Source organism: Diabrotica undecimpunctata, chromosome 5 (assembly GCF_040954645.1).
Source record: "Diabrotica undecimpunctata isolate CICGRU chromosome 5, icDiaUnde3, whole genome shotgun sequence".
Classification (NCBI taxonomy): Eukaryota; Metazoa; Arthropoda; class Insecta; order Coleoptera; family Chrysomelidae; genus Diabrotica; species Diabrotica undecimpunctata.
Genome location: NC_092807.1, coordinates 41,056,803 through 41,084,636, shown reverse-complemented (window position 1 = coordinate 41,084,636; position 27,834 = coordinate 41,056,803). Strand labels below are relative to the sequence as shown.

Sequence of the window (27,834 nt, the reverse complement as noted above, 5' to 3'; positions counted from 1 at the left end):
AATAACTTGGTATATAGTATATAATATCTTCTGTTTGTATTTTTTATTAAAAATAAAAATAGTTTAAAATTAATCTATTAAAATTAAAAAAAGAGTTTGCGCCAACGTGCTCCGACTATGCGAGAACTTGCCCCAAAGCGGTAAGTTGGCCCCAAAGCGGTAAGTAAAGAAAACAATTTTATTCAAAATCTTATTATTGACTAGTAAATTTTGATGCTGCTAAATTGCAACTAAGATACGAACGTATTTATTAATCTCATTTAGTTGTTTTTAAATCAAACACGTAAATGTATACATTTAAAAATATCAAAACTGCTGCGACTAGCACCGGTCTCCCCCATATATGTTACAGTTAAAACTCGAATATCGGATAGTACTATGGTCTGTTTTTTAACCAGGAGGAGTAATTCAAATTTTCCGCGCTGTAATGCTTGTTTGTAATTGGTCCAACCGCAGGCAAGTTTACTCCACTAAATTATGACATGTTGACACTAATAACATTTGTGAAATTTTAAAATTCAATATTTAAGTATATCGACGATTTTTTTGTATTTTCTGCGTTATTCCTTACATTTTTAGATATTTCGTTTGTATTTATATAAAAAACAGTTCTTTTCAGAACTATTTCGCGACATATTAGTTTTATTAAGATAACAATGTGGATTCGATGCCAAGTACTAGTGGTAATTATTCCTCTACACCTAAAAAATGTCGGGTAGATTTGGGTCATATATCTTCAAATGAGAAACAAAACATGATTTGCTTATACATTATAAACATGTATAAATAAACAAATCAAAATTGATAATTCTGGAATGAAAATAACAGCCACGCTAGCAAAAATAAAACAGGCAACAGGTTAGTTTTGCAGAATAGTTATTGTTAAAATCAAGATTTACTAAAGTAATGCTAATTTTATTAGCACATTACTTTAGCTTGTATTGGAATATAAGCAGACTTCAACAGTAGTATTGTAAAATTCCATTGGATTTTAGATACCATTTTATCACGAATATATCGCTTTCGTATACGTTCTTTTTACGATTTTCTTCTTTAATGTGATAAATAAACTCTAAAAATTCTTCAACTTTTTCATAACAGTCCAACATTTTTTTATTGTAATTAGAAATACTAAATAATATATATTGGAAGTGAATTCGAAAAATTATTATTCAAACCCAAAAAAGAAGATGTATTTGGTGACTTTTCTAGTAACTTTCTTGGGTGTGAATCTGTCTTTTTAGTTTACTCCTCCTGGTTAAAAAACAGAGTATAGAATACTCGGATAATGTTAGAATTATCGAAGCATAGTGGATAAATCTACGTATTTGTAAATATTTCTTTGCATAATGTATTGTAGCGAGATTAAATAAAACGAGCGGTTCGAATTTATATAAATATATTTATTTATAAGTTTACAGTTCGGTACTCTAGTATTATTCTCTAATCTTCTGGGATAGTCCCACCTCTAATTCGCCTACGTGACCTGTTATTCTACCTCGCACTCGATACATCGCGAATGTTCTTGATGCCTTTTTCGAGATGTAACCGTTACATGGGCCGTGCCGAAAGCAACAGTATTTATGAGGTTAATACTATATAATCCTGTTCAAATAAATAACTATTTCTAATTTGGAGTAAAAATGAATAAGATTTTTGCCGCTATTAAGTTCTAGTTATATTGAGCCAGGTTTATTAATCCTGTAGTAGATTCTTAATAAAGAAATGAGAGCAAACAAAATTTAAACGTCAGTCGTGTTATTTATGCCTATATTTAAAATGTACTGCGTTATCCATTTGACATTGCATACATTTGAAATGACACGGATAAATCAAGAAGTTATCAATCTTCGTTACTTTTTATCCAGCCAATTTGGATAATACGCAAAGTATTCGTGAAAAACTAGTTTTATTCAATTTTGGAGTTTAACCGTAACCTATACATTAAATTTATTGAAATTATATTTAAAATAATCAACTCTTGCTACTGAGTCATGACAGTTTTTACCACAATGTGGTTTAAATAAATTTACTTTATATAAAAATATTTATACCAAAAAGAAAACATGGTCTGGTGCTTAATTGTTGTTACCATACCGCTACCGTTTTGTAAAAAATAGTTTCCGAAATTATTCGGAAAATTTAAAACAACGAATTTTAACCAAATTTTACATATATCTCGAGAAAAAATGGTAGGGCCTCCGACAAAGAAATTAAAAATAATTATCTCATATTGTGCGTACACGACGAGAGGATGAACATTTTTATTAAAAAACTCCCCCAAAGCTGTAGGATAATAGCCAGCATTACGATAAAACATAACACGAACTAACAACATGAATTTGAGACCCAATTATTGTAACTAAAAATAAGTAACGAGTCACTTTTAAAATTGAAGGGCTCTTTTATATTTCAAAATCCATCATAAAATAGATAAAAAATTAATGTAACATTCATTATATAATACATTTTCTATATTATCTAGTTTATTTTGATGTTTTGCGCTTTCGTAATTACCATGAACATCGTATTCCTTAGATTTATTTTAAATCCATAATCGTTGCAATGCATGTTGAGTTGTTGAGCATGTTTTTTTAAACAATTTATCCATCGTCGCAACGCAATTGCAACTCAAACGCAAAAAAAGTTGCTACACACACAGTCAACTAGGATAAGGACACGTGCTTTCGTATAAAGTCCGCTCAACTGCAACGCGTCGCTAAACGGATTGACTCGCAAATGATCGCGATGCAACTGGCATGTCAGTCGCAATACAACGGTGCATGGATATTTTGTAAATTTTGAACTGATTATTTTGTGGTTATTTTGATTATTTTAAAATATATATTAATGTAATGACAGAGAAAGGCTTCTGTATTAAATTAGTAGAGGCAGTTGAAAAACATGCCTGCCTGTGCAATTACATTCTAATGGAATATGCCCGCAAAGATGTAGTCGAAAAGGCATGTATGGAAGTATATATACAAGGTGGTCCTTAAGTAATTATACAAACAGAAACCATAGATTCTGCACTTTAAAATATTGCTATTTAAGCCAACTTGCTTAAATAAAATGTTGATATTGAGAAAGGTACAGGGTGTTGAAGTGGAAATTTAAAATTTTATATTTTGCTAGAACTTTTACGTTTGTAAATATTTTAGACAAAAATTTACGGTTGGATGCTTTTGAGTAGGATAAATTATAATTTTATACATACTTTAATGAGCAAATATAGGGCGCTTCTTATGCCTTAGTTTGATATTTGTGCGGTAAAGCACTGAATACCTGTAGATAAACATAATTCATAGTTTATTCTTATTAGATGATAATGTAACATCACAAAATGCTCTGTTATGGGTGGTAAATGTGTTATTGGAGAAAGGATTCTTCATCTTCTTCTTAAAGTGCCGTGTTCATATTCAGACGTTGGCTGTCATTATGTTTACAATTTCCCTTTTCTATCGCTTCTTAAGTTTCTATAATGGCGTTGTGTTACTTTTTCTCTATTATAAAATACTCTTCTCTATTGTTTCTCAGTAGAGATAAGGCAGTTAGAACATACTTAAATACAACTTTTCTGGACATTGGATTGTCCGTGGTAGTCATATTCCTTGGCAATGTAGTGAGATAGTGATACAATTATTTAATTCATGAAAAATCCGAAAAGAATACTTATTATTCATTACGTAAATTATTTACCCATTTTTATTAGGACAAATAGAAACTAGAACCCAGGTATTGAATAACACATGTGTCTTGTTTCATAATACTTTTGCTACACATCTAATTTTTAAGACGCATTTTTACAAAAACATCATCGTTGGCCTAATAACTGATATTGTTATAAATATAGTAAACAGACAGGCAATTTACTTTAGCATAATATTAGTTCGTTAGTAAATCATAATAGTCCATTTGTTCGAGATGTAATTATAGTTACTCGTAAGCTGTAACGTAATCATATAAATAAGTAATTTCATCGATAGGTTATTCCGTGTGTATATAAGTAACCAATGAACGAGATATATCACAGTTTAATACATTATTTAACCTCTGCGACAAATAAGATGTAGTTCCATAATATACCATAAAATTTGGATATGTACCCAAAAGAATATATTCATCTATTATACATTATAGCCACCACGTAGCACCACCAAATCTTTCTTATTCATTGACACTTTTCCTATAGTTTGTATTCTTTTTTGCTATGTGTGGCTGAAAGATTTCTACTAGTTCAATAAAGAGTCGTCTCGACATTTAGTAAATAACCGAAACTTCTTCTCGTCCTTGTCCAATTCCTTTGCAGCTGTAAAATGTCCATCAATTTCGTGTTTTTTTAATTTTTCTTATCTACTAGGCCATTACTACAACATAGTCATCTGATCTGCTCGACATCTTGAATGTTACTGATCGCAAATCACTTGCGTTGGTGGACAAAAGATAAACGATGCGATTTATTGGCGATAGTTGCATTGCAGTCGAGTAGTAGCTGCGTTGCGGCGGTGGACGAAGAGCCTTAGTGGACCCGTCAAAAGTACGGTATCGACAGCATATCTTATATTACTGAGTGGCTCACCGTTTACTATTAGTCCTTTGACGTTGTGAAAATACTACCTTGGCGCACCCCACAGTGAATCTGAATGTCCTCGGTCAGTTCATATTCAGGTTTCACTTTCGCTCTCTGCTTTCAGTTTTCACTTTTGCAATTACATTTTGTTCCTAAAAATGGAGATAAAGTGTTTGTATGTTGAAAAAAAGTTGAAAACCCACTGAACAGAATTATTATCTCTTGAGTATAATATATTTATCTTATGTACCTAATTTTATCTTTATTGTGGTTAATTACTAAATATATGCTAACTTGTCACATTTAAAAACCCCTACAGTGTAAATATTGTTTTTTACTTATTTAAAACTGAAAACTTTTGGAAATTTTAATTTTGGAGATAATTATATAAATAATATGCGCACAATTCTGACATCAGTGTTATTACTCTTTTATGCTTGTTACTTATATTAGGAATGTTAATAATGTAATAATGGTAACGACTATTAAGCATCAGACCATTTTTTTTTTCGTTATTAAATATTTTTATATAAAGCAACTTTACTTCACACTAGGGTGAAAAATCAGTAACAAGTTGTTTTTTTTTTAAGTAATTTTAATAAATTTAATTTATAAGTTACGGTTAAACTCCAAAATTGGATAAAATTAGTTTTACCCGAATACTTTATGTATTATCCAAACTATCTGGATAAAAAGCAAAGGCGATTGCTAACTTCTTGATTTATCCGGGTTATTTGAGAAATATTCCATGTCAAATGGATAAAGCAGTACATTTTAAATTTGTATTCGTTTTTACTCTAAATTAGAAATGGTTATTTATTTGAACAAGATAATATAAATATGTAGTATTAACCTCATAAATACATTATGCAACGAAATATTTACAAATACGTAGCTTTATCCACTATGCTTGGATAATTGTAGCTCTATCCCGGTAATTCCAGTATTATCCGATATTCACGTTTTAACCATAACATACACTGCGCATCATTGAAAAGAGTACACCTAGAATTTTATAAGAATTTTTCGATAATTTTAAGTTTATGCAATTTATTCTATTGTAAATAAACTCCTACAATACACAAACATCTTTAGGCACCGCCACTGGATGCCGAGAGGTCAATTAAAGGTAATATATATTGTGGCTAAACACCCCACACGGGGTTACGCCGCTTAAGCTCTCTAGATCTATGTTACGAGGTAGATCAGTCCTCATTTTCTTTATTTAATTTTTCCTGGTTTTTTTCTCCACTGTTTCCTATCTCTGGTTTTTTCTCTCCATTGCTCTACTCCCGCCCTGTTGAGATCATTTGTTACTTCTTGTAGCCATGTAGATCTTGGTCTTCCACGTCTTCTTTTACCAGCTGGTGTCCATTCCAATATTGAAAATATTGTCGTAGATGGTCCTGATCTCCATATATGTCCCAGCCATTTTGCCCTTTGCTGTTTTATTTTACAAACTATATCCTCTTTAATTTCATTTAGTAGTTCATGATTCGTTCTTTGTCTACATTGGTTTTCATTAATTTTTATTGGTCCTAATATTGCTCTTAGTATTTTCCTTTCCAGTATTCTAAGGTCTTCCTGTTTTTTTTGTTCTTGTTTTGGTCTTGTTCTGCCGAAACCCTTATGCTAAGGATTTCGGCAGCATACATCATAGTCGGTCGAATTATTGTTTTATATATATCTTCATTTTCGATTTCTTGCTAAATAATTTATTTTTTAGACGTTTTTTATTTGCATGGTATGTCTTATTTGCTGCAATTATCCTTTCTTTAATTTCTGTTTCCCTTTCTCCATTGTTTGTTATTAATATTCCCAAATACTTAAACTTTTCTACTTCTTCAAATATATATTCTCCCAGTTTAGTCTTTTTGTTTTCATATTTTTTGTCAAATCTCATTATTTTTGTTTTTTCTTGATTTATTACTAAGCCCATTACTTTCCCTTCTGCTACCAATTCTTTTAACATACTTTCCATTGTTTTTCTGTTCTTTGTTATTTACACAATATCGTCGGCATATGCTATTATTTGTCCCTCTCTTGTTCTAAGTGTACCTTTGTTGATTTTTCTGACTATATATTTCAGGGCAAGATTAAACAGAGTTGCAGATAATGAATCTCCTTGACGTACACCTTTATTTATAACAAATTCTTCTGTGTCTCCTTCTTGTGTTTTTACAGTTACTACAGTTTTGCTCATTGTCATTTTTATTAATCGTCTTAATTTGTTGTGTATTCTCATTTTTCTCATAGCTGTAAGTAATTTCGCTCTGTTTATTGAATCAAATGCTTGTTGGAAGTCTATAAAAAGCAATTCAATTTCTATTTGATATCCATAAGCTTCCTCCATAATTAGCTTTACTGTATGTATGGCAACTGTTGTTGACTTTTCCCTAATAAATCCGCATTGATAATATCCCATGACAGTTGTAGTCGCTCCGGCCAGTCTTCTTTATATTAAGGTTTACATGATTTTATACGCTGTGTTTAATAATGTCAGTCCTCTATAATTATTACACATTTGTTGGTCTCTTTTTTTATGAACAGTGATAATTTGTCCTTTGTACCATTCTTCTGGCACCTTTGCTTCGTCCCATATGACTTTTATTAATTGGTATATTTTTTCTCTGAGTTCATGTCCACCATATTTTATAAGTTCCATGTTTATACCGTCTATACCTGGTGCTTCACCGTTGCGACTACTGTTTATAATTTTCTCAACTTCATCTTTCGTTGGTTTTTTTGCCCGGTGTCTATCATCGTGGTCTCTTCTTCCACGTTTTCATTTAAGTTTTGGTCCTCTTGTACTGTTAATATATCTTTAAAATAATCAGTCCAGATTTTTTTAAACTCTTTGTCATTTTCTGATAGTTTTTCATTTCTATCCTTCATGCCTTTTATCTTTCCTTTAAAGGTTTTGTTCTGCTCGCTAATTTTCTTATAAAATGCTTTTGTATTTCTGTTTGTGTTTTCTTTTTCTATTTCATTTATTTTATCATTTAACCAGGTTCGTTTCATTTTCCTTATTTGTTTCTTACATTCTGTCCTTAATTTGTTGTATTCTTCTTTATATTCTTGTCTATTTGTTCTGATCCACTTTTGTCTTATTTCTATCTTCTTTTTTAACATGTTATGACAGTCTTGATTATACCATTCTTCTTTTTTGTTCTTTCTATCTATCCCTACATGTTCAGAAGCTGTTTCATTTATACATTTTTTTATATTTCTCCATTCTGTTTCAAATTAAAGGTAATAAGTTCGCAAAATTGATGTCAGATGTTTTTCTTGGAATATGGCTGTCCTGTTTTTAAAAAATCTTTCATTAATGTACAGTTGTTCAAAGGCTGACAGATTTGCTAGATCTGTTCAAATGGTTACTTTGATTGATTATGGAATTAGTCAAAAAGAAGTCGCCAGAGTGGCTTGGAGTCAGTCGTTGTATGGTCCAAAAAACATAACAACGATTCGTAGAAACTGAATCTCACAAACGACGACCAGAAACAAGCTCCAGAAGAATCACGGCGGCCACAGAAGACCGTTCTTTACAACGCACTTGCTGCTTAAAAATGCCTGCAAAATGCTCACGGTGGACATTAAGCACTTCTACGGTGGGAAGAAGGTTGAGGGAATTTGATCTAAAGGCTCGCTGCCCAGCAACAGGACTTTTGTTAACAGCTGCATATCGACAACGCCGACTTGAGTTTGCTAGAGAACACGAGCATTTTTTGTTTAATGATGAATCCATGATGGTTCTTTATGTATATGCTTCTTGTGCTCAACGAGCACGTGTTGCTTTTGGAGGAGGCTCTGTAATGTTGTGTCAAGAATTTCAATCGAAGGCCGTACTGATCTCGTGTTTATTGATAGAGGAGCGTTGAATGTTCATTGATACATAATCGAAATCCTAGATAAACATGTAATGCCTTTTGCTGGATTTGTGGGCGAAAACTTTATTTTCATGCAAGACAACGCGCGGCCACACGTATCGAGGATGGTAACGGAATACCTGGAAACCGTCGGTGTGCCAAAAATAAATTGGGCGGCTCAAAGCTCAGCTCAGATCAACTCAAACGAAGAGTAAAAAACAGAATACCTGCTCCGGTAAATTGTGAGCAGCTTCGGTTGGCGCTCATAGATGAATGGGAAGCTTTTCCTTAAGACAACATTCAGAATTTAATCAATTCATTGCCAAGTCGAATAAAGAGTGTGATTTAAAATAGAGATAGTAGTACAGAAAATTAAAAATCACGACTTTATTGTAATTTTTATAAAAAAAAAAGAAAAAATTTACAATGTTAATTTTTAAAATTTTCCATTAAAATCATCCTTTTTTTGCAGAAGTTATTTTTTTGACATTGGTTGCATACTGCTCAAGAACATATTCTTAAACATTACACAAACATCTAATAACAATCAATTTCTTGTAGGGTTCTTTAAAAAATGCCCAACATTTTAGGTGGCTTCTTTTTAATGACTCGGAGTGTATATAGGGGAGACTGGTGCTAGTCTCCGCAGTTTTGATATTTTTAAATGTGTTTCGTGGTTCTGTGGATGCCTGTGCGCTAAACTTATTTTCCACTGAAACAAAATAAAAATTATATTAAAATCGAATAAAACGTATTCAAAACTGTTAATGATATCCATTTTCGTAAAATGTAATTAATTCTCGAAGGAAAGGTATTTTTGTATGTATCGCGGACCGATGCAAATTGTGACTTATTGATTACTAAACTAAACACACATTATTTGTTTTAAAAGCCAGACGATAAACTCAAATATTATCGGCCTGGTCTCTTGTGTTGTCATTGCTTACAATATAATATTTCGTTTCCCATACATGAAAATACAACGTCTTCAAGGTTAAAGAAGAAATAAACATATTTTTGTATAAGTATTACCACTGCGAAAATGAAAATTTTAATATGAGATCTGTTATTTAATTTTTGAATAGAAAAGTTATAATTATTCGTAATTTAGCTTGTCGCTACAAATGTATGCATTCACGTGTTTGATTCAAAAATATCTAATTAAGATTAATAGATACGTTCGTGTCTGAATCGCAATTTGACAGCATCAAAATTTATGTCAATATTAAGATTTTGAATAAAATTGTTTTCTTTACCGCGATACATTGTGCGGCAACTTCGGGACAAATTGTCGCAGGGTCGGGGCACGTTGGCGCAAACCATTTTTTTTTTAGTGTAATAGACTAATTTTAAACTTTTGTATTTTTGATAAGAAATACAAAAAGAAGATATTATTTAATAAACACCAAGTTATTTGCCGTTATACAGGGTGTTTAAAAAAAAATAACCCCGTCACTAGGGTAGGTAAAAAACTGAAAAATAATTTGAGTTTGCTTAGTAAAAAATTTTTGTAACGCCATCCGTTTTCAAGATACAGGGCGTTGAAGAAAAAAAAAATTACGCATTTTTTACGATTTTGCCGAAACTACTGGCAACATTGTAATGAAATTTATACGAATATGTTTTGGAAGCTGATACATCCCATGAATTTGTTTTTATATCTGATTCTCATAGAGGGCGCTAGTTACACGGATCGTACTAAGTATTATTCGATATAACTTTTTAAGAGTATAACTATTAATCAAAATTTCAAGTAAACTTAAACATCATTCAATTTTACACGAAAAAGGTACTCTTGGTAAAACTCGGTACTGTGTACCGTTTTCGGAATATTTTGATTTGAAAATTATGAAGTAATAATTGATGTTTTTTGGTGCTAAACTGTAGTAAACAGTTGGAGCATTAAGAAGTTAAGAGGCTACCAGGGTTTCTTGTATTTCAGTGAACACCTGAAATGAATTATTCCACATGAAAATTAAGACGTTTACTTATACAAAAAGAAATTTCTTACTCGCCGTGGTTTAGAATAACCAATACGTGGTGATGGTATCTCGGCAGACCACATTAAGTCATGTTGATCTACTTTTAATAAAAAATCTTCTCGTCGCCTCTAATTGATCTATTTTCTATTTTTACCAGTTTCGCCGCTCTCAGAAACACAACTAATAATGATCTAGTATAGTAAATAGTTTAAAATTTAAATTAATATAATTTTCAAATTGCCAATAGGATAAAAGATAATACAACCATACTGCAAATGTTAAAAGTTACGTACTCTTTATTTTTACTCAATCACGTGAATTTTACCCTGTTGCTCTGGCCTAACTGTAGTTGCATTCGCTCTTTATAATCACGTAAACACATCTAACATCGTTGCCAAATATAATATATTTAAAACAAAAAGCTACTGCTGCGAATTACCCGACGACAACAAGCCCCGGTCTCCCCTAACATTGGATTACCACCAAGAAAACGTTTCGTTGTTCTATGTTTTGTCTATAAAACACTATATTGTTTTATTCTATTGTTATACTGTTTTCTTACCCCAAGAGAGACTATAAATGTTACATACACCATTTGTATGTATGTATCTTATTATGGCTTTTGAAATATAAAAGATCCCTTCATTTTTAAAGTAACTCGTTAGATTTAAAGTTTTTAGGTACAATAATTGGCTCTCAGATTTATGTTGTTATTTCGTGTTGTGTTTTACCGTAATGCTGGCTATTATCCTTTAGCTTTGGGGGAGTTTTTTAATAAAAATGTTCATCCTCTCGTCGTATGCGCACAATATCAGATAATTATTTTTAATTTCCTTTGTCAGAGGCCCTACCATTTCTTCTCGAGATAACTGAAAAATTTGGTTAAAATTCGCCTTTGTTGATTTTCCGATTATTTTGCAAATTATTTCTTATTTGCGTTTCGGTTAAGGAATGTTTTATATAATTATTACATATTTTCCATTTATGACTACCAATTTACACCTGCGAAAACCAACATAATGATACCAAACAGCCATAATTATCTGAACACAGAAAAAAAGAATAATGGTCCTGTTCTGCTAAATAACTTGAGTTGAGTCTTGACTTCTTCTCTATTCAATGCACGTCATCTTCACGTGGTCACTGTCTTTCGAAAGTCTTCTTTGGTGTCATCTAGATCTCGGTTTTTAGTCTTCCTTTTTCTTTCCTTTACTCAGCCTGCCCTCAATAGTGTCTTGTTGGAACCGTTTCTTCGATCTAAACTACAAGGCCTAGCCCAAAATCAAGACTTGATGAAAAGGATATAAGAATAATCTTAAACTTATATCTCCAACAAAAAGCAACAATGTAATTCGAAAATCAACTATCTGGGATCTTCACAGTCAGAAAATGAGTATAAATATATACTAAAAGGATACAAAAAGGATATAAAATATACCCTGAAAAAATTTTTAGAGAATCCCTGTAGAAGTGCTATTGCAGTGAATGGTCAAATTAAAAACAATATTGGATATGCAGACAATACCGTATTCCTGACAGATTGTGCGCCGTGGCAGTTTCAAATTTGGCCTAAAAGTAAATTGTTTAACATTTATAAATTAATGCAAAAATGAGGGTTTTTTTGCAATTGTCTCAATCAATTGGTTATGTATTTTAATTTGGAAACTCTCAAAATTAAAGAACCTTTTATGATCTACAACATTTATTGGAAGCATTTTTCTCTAAAATCGAGAAAAAACGTTTTATAGGCAAAAAAAAAATATTTTTTTTTACGTTTTATGATGGTTTAATAAAAAAATAAAGCAAAAATAGCTGTACGTCTTTATGAAATTGTCATCAGCTACCCCTCACATATCTGTTAGAACCTTTAAATACCTGTGTAAGATTTTTTCAGCTTTTTTTCTTTCTTGACTGGGTATTACTGCTATACATTATGTTTTAGATAATAGTAAATAACTAATTTTAATTTTACAATGATTCACTTACGTCAAATATTTAAGTATCACTACTAGGAGAGATCATTTGGTAATAAAATTACAGAAAAGGCTGGTTCTATTTTATTTTTCTTCTTTATCGATAAAAAAAAACACACAAAAAGAACTGTACACTGAACTCCACAAAAAACACTTTAAAAGTTTGATTATGGTCAGAACCCGACCTTTTATTGGAGTTGAATCAGCAGAGAGAATAAGCAAAATAGAATGCCAGCCTTTATAAATGATTCTTTAAAGATGACAATTATTGACTTATGTTATTATAAAATTAAGATTTTTTAATTATCGAAAAATTTATGACTTGAAATTTATAATGAAAGAAGACATATTGTATAGAAGACTCTCCAAAATTAAGTTTTTTAAATATTGCTTTCCATAGCATCATAATGAATAATATATTAAAAATTGACTGAAGGTCAAAGTAGGTTCAATCGACAACTTATTCCTAAAAAAAAATATTTAAATATAAAGCAGTAACTAGATTGTCATGTTTCTAAGTATGATACTTAGGAGTATTAAAAAATTGTATCTCTTGTAAGAATTTTAAGTAAAAATTCTTACAATTATCTTACAAAAAAAAGTATGAACTAATACTGATTTGATTTAAGAACAGTTTACACACTTTGTTACTGTATAATGAACTACAAACTAAACAAATATTCAAAATGGCCAACATTTGCCTGAACACAGCGCCTATGTCTGTTAGGCCATTTTTTGATCGCTGTACTGATGACATCCATAGGACAATTGTTCGCAGCTTCTACCAGCACCTGCTTCAAAGGCTTCACACATGGTGACGTCTAGTACAGACCAGGCCCTCTAAAACTAACCACAATTTGTAGTCGAGTAGGCCTGGGACTGAGCTGGCTGGTCGCCAATGGTCACTACAAATAAATTTTTATACCTGATGTTTAAGCCACTGTTGAGTAGTTTTGGCCTCATGCGCAGATGTAGAAACATAGTATGGTTTAGGAGCTCCATTAAATTTGTTAAAATGTCTCGTTGCTATTTTCTCGCTGCTGTTTTAAGGTATTTTTCACAGAACTGTAAAGAAGTCACGCCCTCATAGGACACTCCACACCAAATAATCACTGGGACAGGATAATGACCTCGTTCAATCCTTGGCACCAATTCGCGGACGTCCTTGGATGACCGTGCATAAACTCTATCGTTTTACTTATTAAAAGTTTCATCCACAGTTAAAATGTTTTTATGTGTGAAGAGAATTGTTTTGTAGCGCGTAGTCATTATCATCATCATGCAACCTCTTTTGTCCACTGCTGGAGATAGGTCTCAGCGTGTTGGTGGTCGTCCTCTGCTGCGTTTGTCTTCTCGTTTGCGCCAGTCAATTAGTTTTCTGGTCAATCTTGTGTCTTTCAGTCTCGCTATGTGACCTGCCCAATTCCATTTCAGCTTGGCTATACGTTCGACGACATCACTGATACCTGTTCTTTTCCTTAAGTCTTAATTCCTTATTTTGTCTTTTTTTGTCACGCCGAGAATAAATCTTTCCATGCGCCTTTGTGCCACTCGCATTTTTAGTCCTGTTGTTTTTGTGAGCGTGAGAGTTTCTGCTCCATATGTCATAATAGGAAGAACGCATTGGTCAAATGTCTTCCGTTTCATAGCTATCGGGATGTTGCTCTTAAAGATGTCTCTTAGTGAACCATACGCCGCCCAAGCAAATATTATTCGTCGTTGAAATTCGCAGGTCTGGTTGTCCTTGCCTATTCTGATTTCATGACCAAGATCTATGCACTTTTCTGTCAATTCTACCACTTGATTTTGGATGATTAGGTGTTTGCTGGGAACTAAATTTGTCATAAATTTGGTCTTACTGATGTTCATTTTTAGACCTATTGTTGAAGATACGTTTTCTAATTCTTGTACATTTGTTGTGCTTCACCCAGATCTTCGGTAATAAGTACTATGTCGTCTGCAAAACGCAGATGATTGAGCATTTCTTCATCTATTTTTGTTCCTCTATTTCCCACTTTAGCACTATAAAGGCGTATTCGAGGACCGTTATAAATAATTTAGGTGAGAGAGTGTCTCACCTCGTAGCGCGTAGTGGCGTCTCAATTTTTTTGATATTTTGTTTTAATGCAATGATAATTTTTTTTGAATGTATATAAACGTGTGTTTATATACATGTCAACATCAGGTTGATTAAGTTAGAAGATGAAATCAGACTTTTTTGGGAAAATGGCTAAAAGGATATAGGCAATGTGTATTTTTATTTTCCATAAAATTTCGTTGGTTAACCAATATTATCAAGGAATTCTACGAGTTAGTTACTTCAGAAAACACAGTCATTTAATATGTTTATACTTACAACTAGTGATTTTGTCCGTTACCATGCGACGCGGGATCCAATCAATTTCTACACTCACTTTACTCAGTTTTTTCTGTCTTCCTTCTATCTTAGGCTAGGACATCAAAAAGATATTTTAATGTGTTGTACAACTTTCATAACAAATAAGCACTTTTGGAGAATCGTTAAAGTTTTGCGAAAAGTCGTCTTATGAAATTGATCTACGTATAAAAACCAGCGTAATTCTAGTTTAGCAATCCATTTATTGGGAAAGCTCTAGTTTTGTATTATATTTTTTAACGATCACCAAATTCGCAGCCAATTTTTTAAGATCAACAAAATTTTCAAAAGAATTAAAAATTAAAATTTTAATTTACTTATCTGTAAGATAAATGTAAAATGTATTTCGAAACACACTAATATTGAAATGATTGTCAAAGAAATCACACTTTAATATATCTTTTGACTATACAAGTTGTGGTGGAAGAAATAACTTAAATTATGTAAAGAAAAATTAAATGCTTAAGGAATAAAAAAATAATACATATTTAATGACTCTTCTGAGGTTTCTCCATAACAGTAAAATATTATATAAGGTTAGCTCAAACATATCCAACTTCAGAAAGTTCAATAATGTCTTCATTTAGCAATTCATTATAGAAGATGACTGTAAATTAGAACGTTTAAATCTTTTCAACTTTACAGACACTTCCATTGGATAAAATAGTACTTAAACATTGTCTTCTTTACATAAAAACTTCTGTTACATATCTGATTTTATTATATGGAATTCATTATAGAAATTTTCTTTGAGAATTTTTTAATGTACTCTTTAAAAATGGCTTCACTCTATAAGAAGAATCTCCAAGTAACAACCCATTCTTACTATCTCCATTTAAACTTCTTATTAAGAATCCTCCTCCTCCTCAGTCCTAATCCCTTTTGGGATGTGGTGACACCATCAGACCTTTACATTTTTTTTACGATTTCTCTCCATCCTTCTCTGTCCTGGGCTAGCTGTTCGGCTTCATGTAACCCTTGGTTAATCAGTATTTTGTTTGATCTACCCAGCGGCTTGGAGATCTTCCCCTAGATCTCTTTCCTTCAACTCTACCCTCGACTATCAGTTTTTCCATCGTACCTGTTCTTCTAGCAATGTGCCCAAAATACTGCAAATATCTCTGTTGTATTTGTTTAAGCAATCTATCCTTTACTTTAAGTTGTTCTAATATCGATACGTTAGTGCGATGATCAATCCAGGATATTCTCAACATGCGGCGGGATACCCACATTTCAAAAGCGTCCAGTTTATTTTTATCCGCTTTCTTTAAGGTCCACGTTTCGGATGCATATGTCGCTATGGGAAAAATGAGCGTCCTTACCAGCCTTAGTTTTGTGTGTATTGTTATGCTAGAATTTTTCCAAATTGCTACCAGTTTCATCATAGCTGTTCTAGCAATAGTCAGCCTTCTACGTATCTCTCTGTCACACCCTTCTTCATTTCTGTTATTAGGGACCCCAGGTATATGAAACTATTTACTACTTCAAAGCCCCCAATTTGTTTAATGTGTTGAAGATTATTCCGAGCTCTGTCTACTGTCATGATCTTTGTCTTACTCCTATTTATTATTATTATTAAGAATACAGAGGTATTTATACTTATATATTGTTTATTTTGAAATCCTATACTCCTATTATTTAATAAATAGTACCAATATCTGGGACATGTCATGAGAGGCGAGCATTATAACTTGCTGCAAATAATAATGCAAGAAAGAGTACAGGGTAGAGGGAGTCGCGGAAGAAGACGCATCTCCCGGTTAAACAATTTGAGAGCTTGGTTCAACTGCACTTCTGCTGACCGCTTTAGAGCAGTGGTATCGAAAGTGCGAATTGCCATGATGGTTGCCAACCTTCTTAGAGGAGATGGCACATGAAGATGAAGAAGACCAATATCTCTTGGAAAACGTTAATTAATCCGTTTTTCTTAATTATCAAGATTGTAAAAACATTGAATGCCTAAACTAAGTAAAGAAAAAGAGGTAGAATACTTACTTTTATAATCTTTTATTAACAGCTATCTACAATATATTCAATTTATACAAATTACAATAAACACAATTTATCTTCGAGATAACTTATTGGGTACTTTATTTGGCCAATAAATATTTTAAATTTTGTCTTTCAGATAAGTTTATTCATGTCAGTTGGTAGTTCAGATTTCTTTCCTAGGTAACGCTAGGTGTTTAAATCTAAACTAACATAAGGCTTTAAATTATATTGTTTATTAAATCTTATCTTAAAATTACAGCAACCAATATTTTTGGCAATTTTGCGAAAAAAATAGTCGTATTTTTATTGATATTATTATGTAATTAATATTATTAGTATTATTAACCAAACGAATCGTTTCAAGAACTAAATATGATTGAAATGTCTGATGTAGGTAGTTCAGATTTTTTTCCTAGGTGGCGTAGGTTCCCTACCGAACAAACAATGTGATTTGTCGTCATATCATTTTATATAGATATATTAAATTTGAAGCTGTTCCAATGTTTTCATACACTTAAGTGAAAATAGTGTATGTATTGTCTTCAGAAAGCTTATTAGTTATTTCCAAACTTTTAACCGCCTCTCTTAAAAATTCAATCTCAGTTGACAACAACATAGGTATACTTTTAAAGGCAAGATGGCATTCATTACATAAGAAAATTAAGGACCGATTTTAAATCATTTTCTTAGACAACTGTGACACAAAACAAATAACAATTGCTTCCTTATGCTGTGGCTATGATAAGAAGTATTACGTTTAAAACATCTATATTTCTTTATATTACAAATAAATCGTATAGCGTAAGATAAACAACGCGTGAATATTATATTGTATATGTTTTTTATTGTTAAGCACAGTTTACTTTTATGACTTAAAAATTTAATCCAACATTATTTTCAGGGTTACGAAGGATCGTTGCTGAAGGTCACGAGTAAAAATGGTAAAACGGCGTCGGTAAGTTCACTCTACCATTAAATCAAATTAAAAATTTCAACTTAATAGACTGTGTGGGAAACGACCATTAAATTGAAGTTAGAATATAGTTAGCTCTAAATTAAGGTTGATCAAAACTTTGAAAGTTGTTATGAAAATAAGTTTATTGTTATAACTATAATAAAACACTAAAATGTGTTTAAAGCCTTTTCATACATAGTCATAAAAACTTGTGGGCAAAATTAAAGTACCATTAACATTTTTTAATAAACATTTTGAGAAAATGCTAACTTTTAATGTACTGACTCTCTTGCAAGTAGGCTTTGGACTTGTTCTGAATTTTTAATGTATGCTCTCCTGTTTTGTCGCAAAAGGCAAACGTGAATTTATCATTTCTAAAAACAACTGATAATATACAATATACAAACAACTAAAAATATGTTCAAAAAATTCAGTTAAGACATATATAATCATTTTAAATAATCGAGCCATCATTAGCTATGAGGGTTGAGATATGTTTCATGCCATTATATTAGAATAGAATATAATAGAAATATCTTTATTCACGAAAATCTGTTTACAAACAAATAAATAAGTTAAATGACTCCAATCAAAGTATACAATTTCAATACCTATTTGTAATGGATATCTTGAATTACAAAAAAAATTAAGTTGTACATAAAGAAGACAAAATTTAAATTACTTAAAATATAAAATAAACCATTTCTTTAAAATAACATTAAAGATTAAAGCAAACATTACATGTTTTTAATAAAATAACAAAAATCATTTTTGTTTCCTCGAGCATTTAATTATCTTACAAAATAATTATTGACCGAATATAGTTTAATATCAAGATCTAGTTCTTGATCTCTTAAATTTGATAAAATTATTTTCTATTTTAATCAGATCTGGCAATTTATCATAAAATTTTACACACGTGTTCATCGGAAACTTCTCTCTGTGATAAAAAGTCTATGCCCAGGCAGATTGTAGTTGAATCGCTTATTAAATTTATGAAAGGATATAAGTCACAAGAATGAAGTTTTGTGAAGATTTAAAAAAACGTGTTTATATTTGAAACAAATAAAAAATTTGTGATTTTTTCTGGAAAATGAATTATTTTATTATAACTGATTATAAGTGATAATAATATTGTATGTATATTGATTTTAGTTAATTAATAGATATTTTATTTGTTATTGTATTCGTCTGACATATCTTTTCTAGAAATAGTTAACAAAAAAATGTCTAAACTATTATTTTTTGCCGTATCTGTTCAAATTAACAAAAAAGAAACGTATGTTGACAAACTTTATTACCAGTCATTAACAAATGAAATATTTTAACCTAAAAAAACAAACATTAAGCAGTTTTTTACAAGATACGTCAGTACTTTCCACTTCAGTGGTTGGCCAACCAATTATTTCCTCATAAAATTCTTGATAATTTTCAGGAAGATACCTAGTTATCTTTTGAATATCATTACTTTTTTTAATATCAATTCAATTTTTTTCCATAGGATAAGCTCTTTCCTTTGGATGTTGAACATTTTCGGTGTTCTGACTTTTTAGAACAAAGGAACTGGTTAGTGCTCCATCGATAAACTTCAATGCTTCAACAATCTTTTTTTGTATGAGTGTGGCGGAACTCCATAAATCTGGAAACTGCGAATGACTTCTTTTGTGAAAGTTGAATAGATTTAGTGGAAGTTTCAACAGAAAAGCACGTCTTTTTGTAATATTTGGACCACCGATTTTTAAAATCCAAAACGTCATTAGTTCTTACCATTTGTACAGTAAATTTTGGCCTCTGCAGAACTACAGATTGCTTCACAAACTTCCATTGGTGTATACAGCCTATCCATGCGATTAAGTTTGCGTTTTACCAAGCCAAAGTCCCCATTGCATGGCAAGAAAGAATGGGCACGAATTGGAAATTTGTGGATAATTTTTTCAAACATTCCTTTGTCAGTAAGCGCAAGGCAAAATCGGGTCATAACATTATTTTTATTTTGGCCACCACAGCCGTCACTGTAGAGGTGAAGTTCTTTTACTGTGGTAGGTATGTTTTGCCTCAAATAGTTGAAAATAAAAGAACAAGTTTCATTTGGACCTTTTTTAACTACGCCTTCATTGTAAAGAGAAAACTGGGCATTGTTGTCTTTTAAGTTATGAACTCTGAATGGAAATACTGATAGCTGACGTAAATAAAAAATATCTTAAACTGGAATCGACGATAATGAAATGTTTTGCATATGATCGAAGCAAAGTCCAATAACGCTGTCATTTTCTTTGCATATTTTTTCCGTGTTTTGAAGGCTATGATAAATTTTTTTAGAGCGTCTTTTATGCACCGTAAGTTCAGCTAAGTCAGCTCTTTAGCTGTTTCGTTCAAAGAAGAACTTGTGCATTTAATACTAAGTTCTTCACATTGGCAGCATGAATCGACTTGCGGTCGCCCAAATTTATGGTCAAAATGCTCTTTTTAAAATAGTTAATATGTTGAATATTTTACATTAACTTCAGCATTTTTCTCTTTGAATAACGAATGCATAATTTTTATATTAAGCTTTGCGTCTACGTACTGATATTCTTTGGATAAATAATGATTTTGTTTGAGAGGAAATGAAGAAATGTGGTCACGTACAATGTGCATAATATTACCAGGAACAGTTTTTCTATTATTCTCTAGACCTCTCAAATCTTTACGAGATTTTCCGAGATGCAAAAGAACTTGTAAGCATTGTACTGCTTTACAACTTATGTCGTGTAAACTTAAAAATGCATGTTTACAAACATTGCGTCGCTTTGTGTTAACCAACACAAAATAGTCAAAGGATGAAGTTCTTTGTGATGCTTCTTCTTTACAAGGCCGTCTTTTCTTAATAACTTTCGAATCCATTAAACCTTGCAAATAAATATCTTGTTTATTTTTTGTTGAAAAAGAATATAATTTTTTTATTATCTCAATTTTGTCTCCTTCGCTTATCTTCTCAAAACATTTTGACTTGCACCTTTAATAGAATAAAATTGTTCAATAACCTACAAAAATAATAAAAACATTTGAAACTTACGTGCAAGGTTTTCCAATGGCCTTTCCTGAAACCATGTGTCCTTGGTTGTAATCTCAGTATCACTCATACTAAATCAAATATGCAGTATTGTACACAACAATCGCCAAAATATCAAAGTATTTGTCTATTTTTATTTGTCTTTTCTGTATTTATTTGATAGCGATGGGCTAAGTTAGAACACACTAAATTTTCTCCTAAATTTACCATAAAAATACAACAGAACTAGTTAATAAAATACAACAGTTTCAATTACCTAACAAATCCAGATTAATTTTATTTGACGTAAAAATCTTTTTCCTAGTATTCCTCGTATAGTAACTTTTATTCTAGTAAAAAACCTTTTAGAAATTTTACATCTTCTTGAAATTTGCATAAAGCAGGACTACTTTGAATTTAATAATCAAATATATACAAATAAAAGTGCAGGACTTATAATGGACAATCTTCTAAGCCCATTGCTATCAGATATTTTTATGGATCATCTAGAGACAAAGATTTCAAGACATCCCAATTCAAACAGTTTTTATATTGGTGGAGATACGTAGACGACGTACTGGTATGTTTCACAGGAACTAACAGGCAACTCGACCAATTTTTATCGTATATTAATTCACTTCATAGTCATATTGAATTTACCATAGAAACAGAACAAAATCAATTGATACATTTTTTAGATTTAAAAATTATCAGACTTAAAAACAAACATGACTTCTCCATATTTCATAAACCTACCCATCCTGACACGACCGTACACAATTACTCATCCCATCCAACACAGCATAAACTGGCAGCCTATCATAGTATGTTACATAGATTAACAGAAATTACAATGTCAAAATGCAACTTTGAGACAGAATTAAATATCATTAAGCAAATAGCAGTAAACAATGGATACAACGAATAAACAATTAATAAAATGTTAAATCAAAAACTACACAAGAAAGCCCTGAAATTAGTATTTACACCACCAGAAAAAAAACCCAGTACCCCAGTACCTTCTGCATATCAACAAAAATAGCCAAACACATAAAAAAGAAAGGAATAAAACCAGCTTTCAGAACAAATAACAACTTATGCAAATATATTAAAAACAACAAGAGCCAAAATAAAAAGCACTTACACAGTGGTGTATATAAACTTAAATGTGGCGACTGCCCAAAAACTTACATCGGTCAAACTGGTAGAAATTTTAATAAACGAATAGCAGAACATAAAAGGGCTTTCAATATTAGAAAAACAGATTCTACATACGCACTTCACTTTCTAGATCATAATCATTCTTTTAATGACGAATTTCAAATTCTTTACGTTCAAAATAAAGGCCTTAAGCTATCCTTATTAGAATCTATGGAAATTAACAAATTAAAAAACACAGAGATAATTCTGAATGACCAACTTGAGACAAACAGTTCTCCCCTCCTCAACCTATTTCATTAAAGACTATAAAGTGTAAACGCATGCCAAAAATAGATCATAATAAAATGATCAGGATGAAAATATGGCGCATCAAATCTAATGGTACTAAGTCAATACATGTTACATTTACGCTACGTAGAGAAACATGCCCCCCTGTTTATATTGATAATTGTCTAATTCCTCAATCCGAGGACGCTAAATATCTTGGCATGCACTTGGATCGCCGTCTAAATTGGAAAAAACCTATTTTTAACAAACGAAAACAGCTTGGGCTTAAATTGAGAAATATGTATTGGATCATTGGACGCAATTCAAAACCATCTTTGAATAACAAAATTTTACTCTACAAGTCCATCCTCAAGCCCGTATGGACTTGTGGGATTCAGCTATGGGGTACTGCTAACGTCTTCAATACAAACATCTTACAGAGATTCCAAAACAAGGTGCTGCGTGCCATAGTCAATGCGCCATTCTATGTATCCAACGAGGTGATTCAACACAACATCCTCCTAGAATCCGTGAAAGAAACCATACAACGTTTTAGTGCTAAATACTGTGAACGAGTGCTAGTGCATCCTTATGCGTTTGCTCGATAAATAAATGTGCGGAACGTCTTTGAAGTGCGTAAACTAAAACGGCAATTGCCGTCCGACTTGTCCAACTGAACATAATAAGTGTATTCAAACTAATAAAATTACTCACTGAGGTTACTCACTGAAGTAACTCTCTACATGTCTGCATTTTTTGCCATACCAAATGCTTAATACTCAATGGGCAGATTGTTCCACTCAATGGAGTTAATAAAAAAAAATTGTTACATAAAATGAATTTCCATCAAGTAACGGTCGAATCCATTAATCATGCCATATGTGTTCAATAGGATTGAACATGCAATAGTAAGGAGGAAATCTTAATACTATATGACCCATTTCTTCCACCAAACTGTCGCAATAATATTGTTTTCTGATGGAAAATGATTTTAAAATGTTAAGTAATTGTTTTTTAGAATAACTATTTTCATAATATAAATCATTTTCCACATATTCCTGGATTCTAGGTTTGGTGTCATTAGAACATGGAACTTTATTCGGCCTACGACTGTGGTAGCTGGCATTGTCCATCACAATTACACTGTTTGGTGCTATATTTGGCAATAACTTCGTTGAGAACCAGGTTTCAAATAATTCTGACGTGGTGATATCATGAAAGTCGACACGGGAGTCCTTAATGTTTTTGCCTGGATTAAGGAAAATTTTGGAAAAATTTGAATCATTTATAGATTCTCCACGTCTTTATTAAAATTACAGGTGTAATTAAAATAATAAATAAATAACAAAATTACTTTATTCAATTTTAAAAATATTATTTAAAGTTTAAAATACAAAAACCTAGTATTAAGCTTCGCGCTAGTTTACAGTACCATCTACTGTGTCGCTTTTTTTCTTTAGGTTTCTTTGCCATGACGGAAGATTGGCAATCATTGTCACACATTGAATAATGATTAATCAAAAACATTTAATTCTTCCTTGACTTCACTCTCGGTATTTTATATTTAGCAGTTCTGTATCAGTTCCTGTCATATGCAACGTTTAATATCGGATGAAAATATGGATAATCTTTTTTTGGTAATTTCGATTTATATTCTCTTAAATGCAGCATATTATTTCAGCTTTAATTTAAAAAGCCGTCCTTCCTTACATAAAATAAAAAATATATTTTCGTAGAAGTTATGAATTTTCCTAACGTCATAACTCAAAAACTCAAACAGCCATAGCTACTTTATTCAAATTCGAATGATTCAAATAACCCGTAAAATGATACGGTACTCTACCCACCCATTCGAAATAAATGAATCATTCGTGAAAATCTCCACCCCTGCGTCTATATCATTTGCAACTCGGTTATTTATGAGGGTGAAAATATGGCTTTGTATACAAGGTGTCCGCGCTTCGTTGTGTTCGGTGGATCATATTACAGATATTGATCGAATCCACGGAAAAGGCTTTAAAAGAGCCCATTGTTTTTTAAATGTAGAAAGTAGTTATAAAAAAATAAAACTTCTGAATTGGAGAGCATTGACTATCGAAAGAATAATATAAAATGGCATACATTAGAGTTTAAATATTTCATAAAAAAGATTTTACCAATAACAAGTTAAAGGATTTTATAGTTATTTATTGTACAAGACGATAAAATTGTACTTTATCTTCGAGAGCGTTTTTTAGCGTCGAGAAGATAATGCGATTTTGTCGTCGTGTGTAATACAACATTTTTTTCTATAGCAAGACTTCAAGTTCAGGTGAACAATAGAATTTCAAAAAAAATTGTAATTTTTAGCACAAAAATCGCAATTGTGTTGCTTCGTTGCTAGGGTTATGAATTACTCTGTCAACAAATGTCAAACAAATGTTACGTTTTGGTTTTTGCGTATAATATTGTTGCGTTTTGTGTACAAAGTGAATAAATACGAAATGGACGAAAAAGAATTGACACAAGAAAAGGAAAACCTGCCATCAGATGTAGAAAATGCAGCGTTGGAAGCAGAAAGTTTATTGTTGCCACAAAAATCTAGGACGATGTATGAGAAAGAATACCAGTCTTTTAAAAAGTGGAAAAGCATTAAGAATATCAATGGCGTGAGTGAAAAAATACTTCTGGCGTATTTTTCAGAAAAGTCGAAGAAAGCGATGCCATCGTCATTATGGTCGTATTATTCGATGCTGAAACGTACGTTGTTGGTGAATGAAAATTGTGACCTTTCCAAGTTCAGCAGGTTAACCACCTTACTAAAAAACCTGAGTGGAGGATACAAAGCTAAAAAGTCCAAAATCCTGGAGTCAGGTGACATTATTAAATTTCTGACAGAAACTCCGGATGACGTCTATTTGTTGATGAAGGTTATTGCTATTTTTGGTGTGCATGGAGCGACTAGGTCCGATGAATTGTACAAGTTAGAAGTGTTTAACGTGGACGACAGAAAATCGGTGATAATCGTTTCATTAACTGATACTAAAACGAAGCAAGAAAGGTCGTTTTGTATTACTGACAAGAAAAGTGGACTGAGTTTCTTGAAAATTGTGAGAAAGTATATTGCCTTGCGCCCCAAAAACGTACCTCACAGTAAGTTTTTTGTAAATTATCGACAGCAAAAGTGCACTACTCAACCGGTGGGGATTAACACTCTATATAATATCCCCAAGAAGATTGCAGATTTTTTGAAACTTGCAAATTCAGAAATGTACATGGGGCATTGTTTCCGTCGTTCTTCAGCTACTATGTACGCAAATTCTGGAGCTGATCTAGTAAAAGTTAAACGTTTAGGTGGATGGAAATCGTTATCTGTTGCAGAATCTTACATTGAAGAGTCAATAAGCAATAAGATTGCTGTATCCAAGTGTATACTTGGCGCACCAGAAAATCAATCCAGTACCTCAAATCAAGTGTTTAAGCAAACGAGTACAAGTTGTGATGCTCCAAAAATAGATATTTCTAATAATGTTAATTGTAAAATTTCAGTTGTTTTTAATCCTTAATGTGTTTGAATTTGTAAATTTTATTGACTAAAAAAAAGTTAAAACATTTTATCTACTCTTGCTGTTAAAGTGTCACTTTATCTACCCCTGCGTTTAAAGTGATATTTTATCTGCTCAAAACAGTTGTTATAGCAACACTTTAACATTACCTATGGAAAAAAAAATAATAATATCTATTAATTTATATAACAATTCATTTATTTTTTAAAAGAGAGTAAAGCAAAGCGAAGAGGGCGAAGGGAGGCCTATTTAATATAATTTAGATACGTTTTAAAAAAAATTTCAGTATACTATGTATTATTACAATTGATAATAAAAGACACAGCTAAATCAATATGTAACACTATGAAACATTATACAGAGTGGTCCAAAAGTCTCCAAAAGCCTAATTATCTCTTAAATGGAAGGTCCGAATTATACAAAAACAGGGATACACCAATCAAATATGAAGATTTGAAATTTGATGTTTTTAACGTTGCCCGATTTAACGTTTTCTAGTATCAGTAGTAATTTTGGTTTTTAATTACCAGTAATCCAATGCGAGTTCACCAGTATACAATATTTTTGATTTTATGTAGTCTGAAACATCTTTAAAAGATAAAACAAAAACCTAGAAACGCATAATCGCCTCAACAAATGTTTTTAATTCTAAGTATCTACAATTAAGGATCTACAACTAAGGATCTACAAGAAGATGTAGATCAAGCAAACGATGGCATAATGAAGGCTCTAAAAGAAACGAAAAGGGAGTGCTGCCCGACCGTTCTGACCAATAAAGAAAAACTAAGCCAAAATACCAAAGAGCTAGTAGGTAAAGGAGAAGACAGCTGACTGAAAAATACGGCTCCAACTACACAACAACGAAGATATTAAATAAAGATATCCACCAGTCAATTCGAAAAGACGTACGAGAAAACAATACAAGAGAAATAACTAAAATAATTTAAGAAAACAAAAGCTCTAGGCGAAATACAAACAACATAGGCAACAAAAATATGTACGAAATAAAAAACAAAGATGGAAATATTACGCGAAATACTTATATCGCGAAATGTATGAGAGCACAGGCGAAGGGCAAGATCAGCCGCTGCCCAAAATCAGAGAGATTTCCAGATGACATCATCCTTATAGTCGACGTATGGAGCTAATCTGGTGTCGAAATCGAAATCGAAATATTGGTGTTGATGGAAGAGATATTCTGCAGACTACCTCGTATAAGTACCTAGGACATGTAATTCGGTTGAGCAGAGTGTGAGCTCCCACGTCGCATAGGATTAGCCTGGGCAGCATTTGGTAAATTAAACTATGTATTTAAATCGGATCTACCCATATGCCCCAAAAGAAAAATCTTTGACCAATGTGTGTCACCTATACTCACTTATGGAGCGAAAACATTAACACTAACGAAAAAGGTAGTTAATAAGATTCACGTGACTCAGATGGCTATAGAGCGCCAGATATTGGGTGTCTTTCTGAGAGACCCAATCACAAACGAAGAAATACATCGTGGAACAAAAACAACAGACGCTATCGAAAAAATCGCCTCGTTAAAATAGAATTGGGCAGGAAACGTCGCCAGATTATCAGACAACCGATAGACAAAACGTATTTTAGAGTGGAGACCAGGGCAAGAAGCAATACGGAGCAGAGGACCCACCAACTAGATGGACTAACGACCTGAAGCGTGTTAGCAATAAGTGGATGCAAGGCGCAGAAGACAGAAACAGATGGAAAGAGCTGATGGAGATCTATGTTCAGCAGTGGACGCATATAGGTTGATGATGATGATGATCTTTAATTTGAACATAATCATTAAAAGTTTACTGCAGTGCTAAATTAATATCGATCTAATCAACTGTCTAAAATATCCTTCGTTGTTAACTTGACAGTATCGGAAACGATGGTAGAATGCGTCTATTACATTCGTTCATGCTTCTCTAGAAATTAATATGCATTCGTCGATAATAATTATTTACCTAAGTTCTGAAAAACTTGCTGCTTTAGTTTGATAAATTCTAATTTTCAAGTATCCCAAATAAAATAACTTAGTGCTTGAATTAAAAAAAGAATTATCGATGACTGAGAATTAAAAGG

General features: G+C 32.0%; 1 protein-coding gene across 1 annotated transcript in view; it reads left to right on the top strand.

Moving 5' to 3' along the window:
• The window catches only part of LOC140441274 (protein couch potato-like), a 335,845-nt gene that overhangs the window by 117,680 nt on the left and 190,331 nt on the right, over positions 1-27,834 (top strand). The window contains exon 3 of the mRNA XM_072531890.1: positions 17,683-17,736. Coding sequence (XP_072387991.1) covers positions 17,683-17,736 — 54 coding nt within the window. The remainder of the gene's footprint in view (positions 1-17,682; positions 17,737-27,834) is intronic.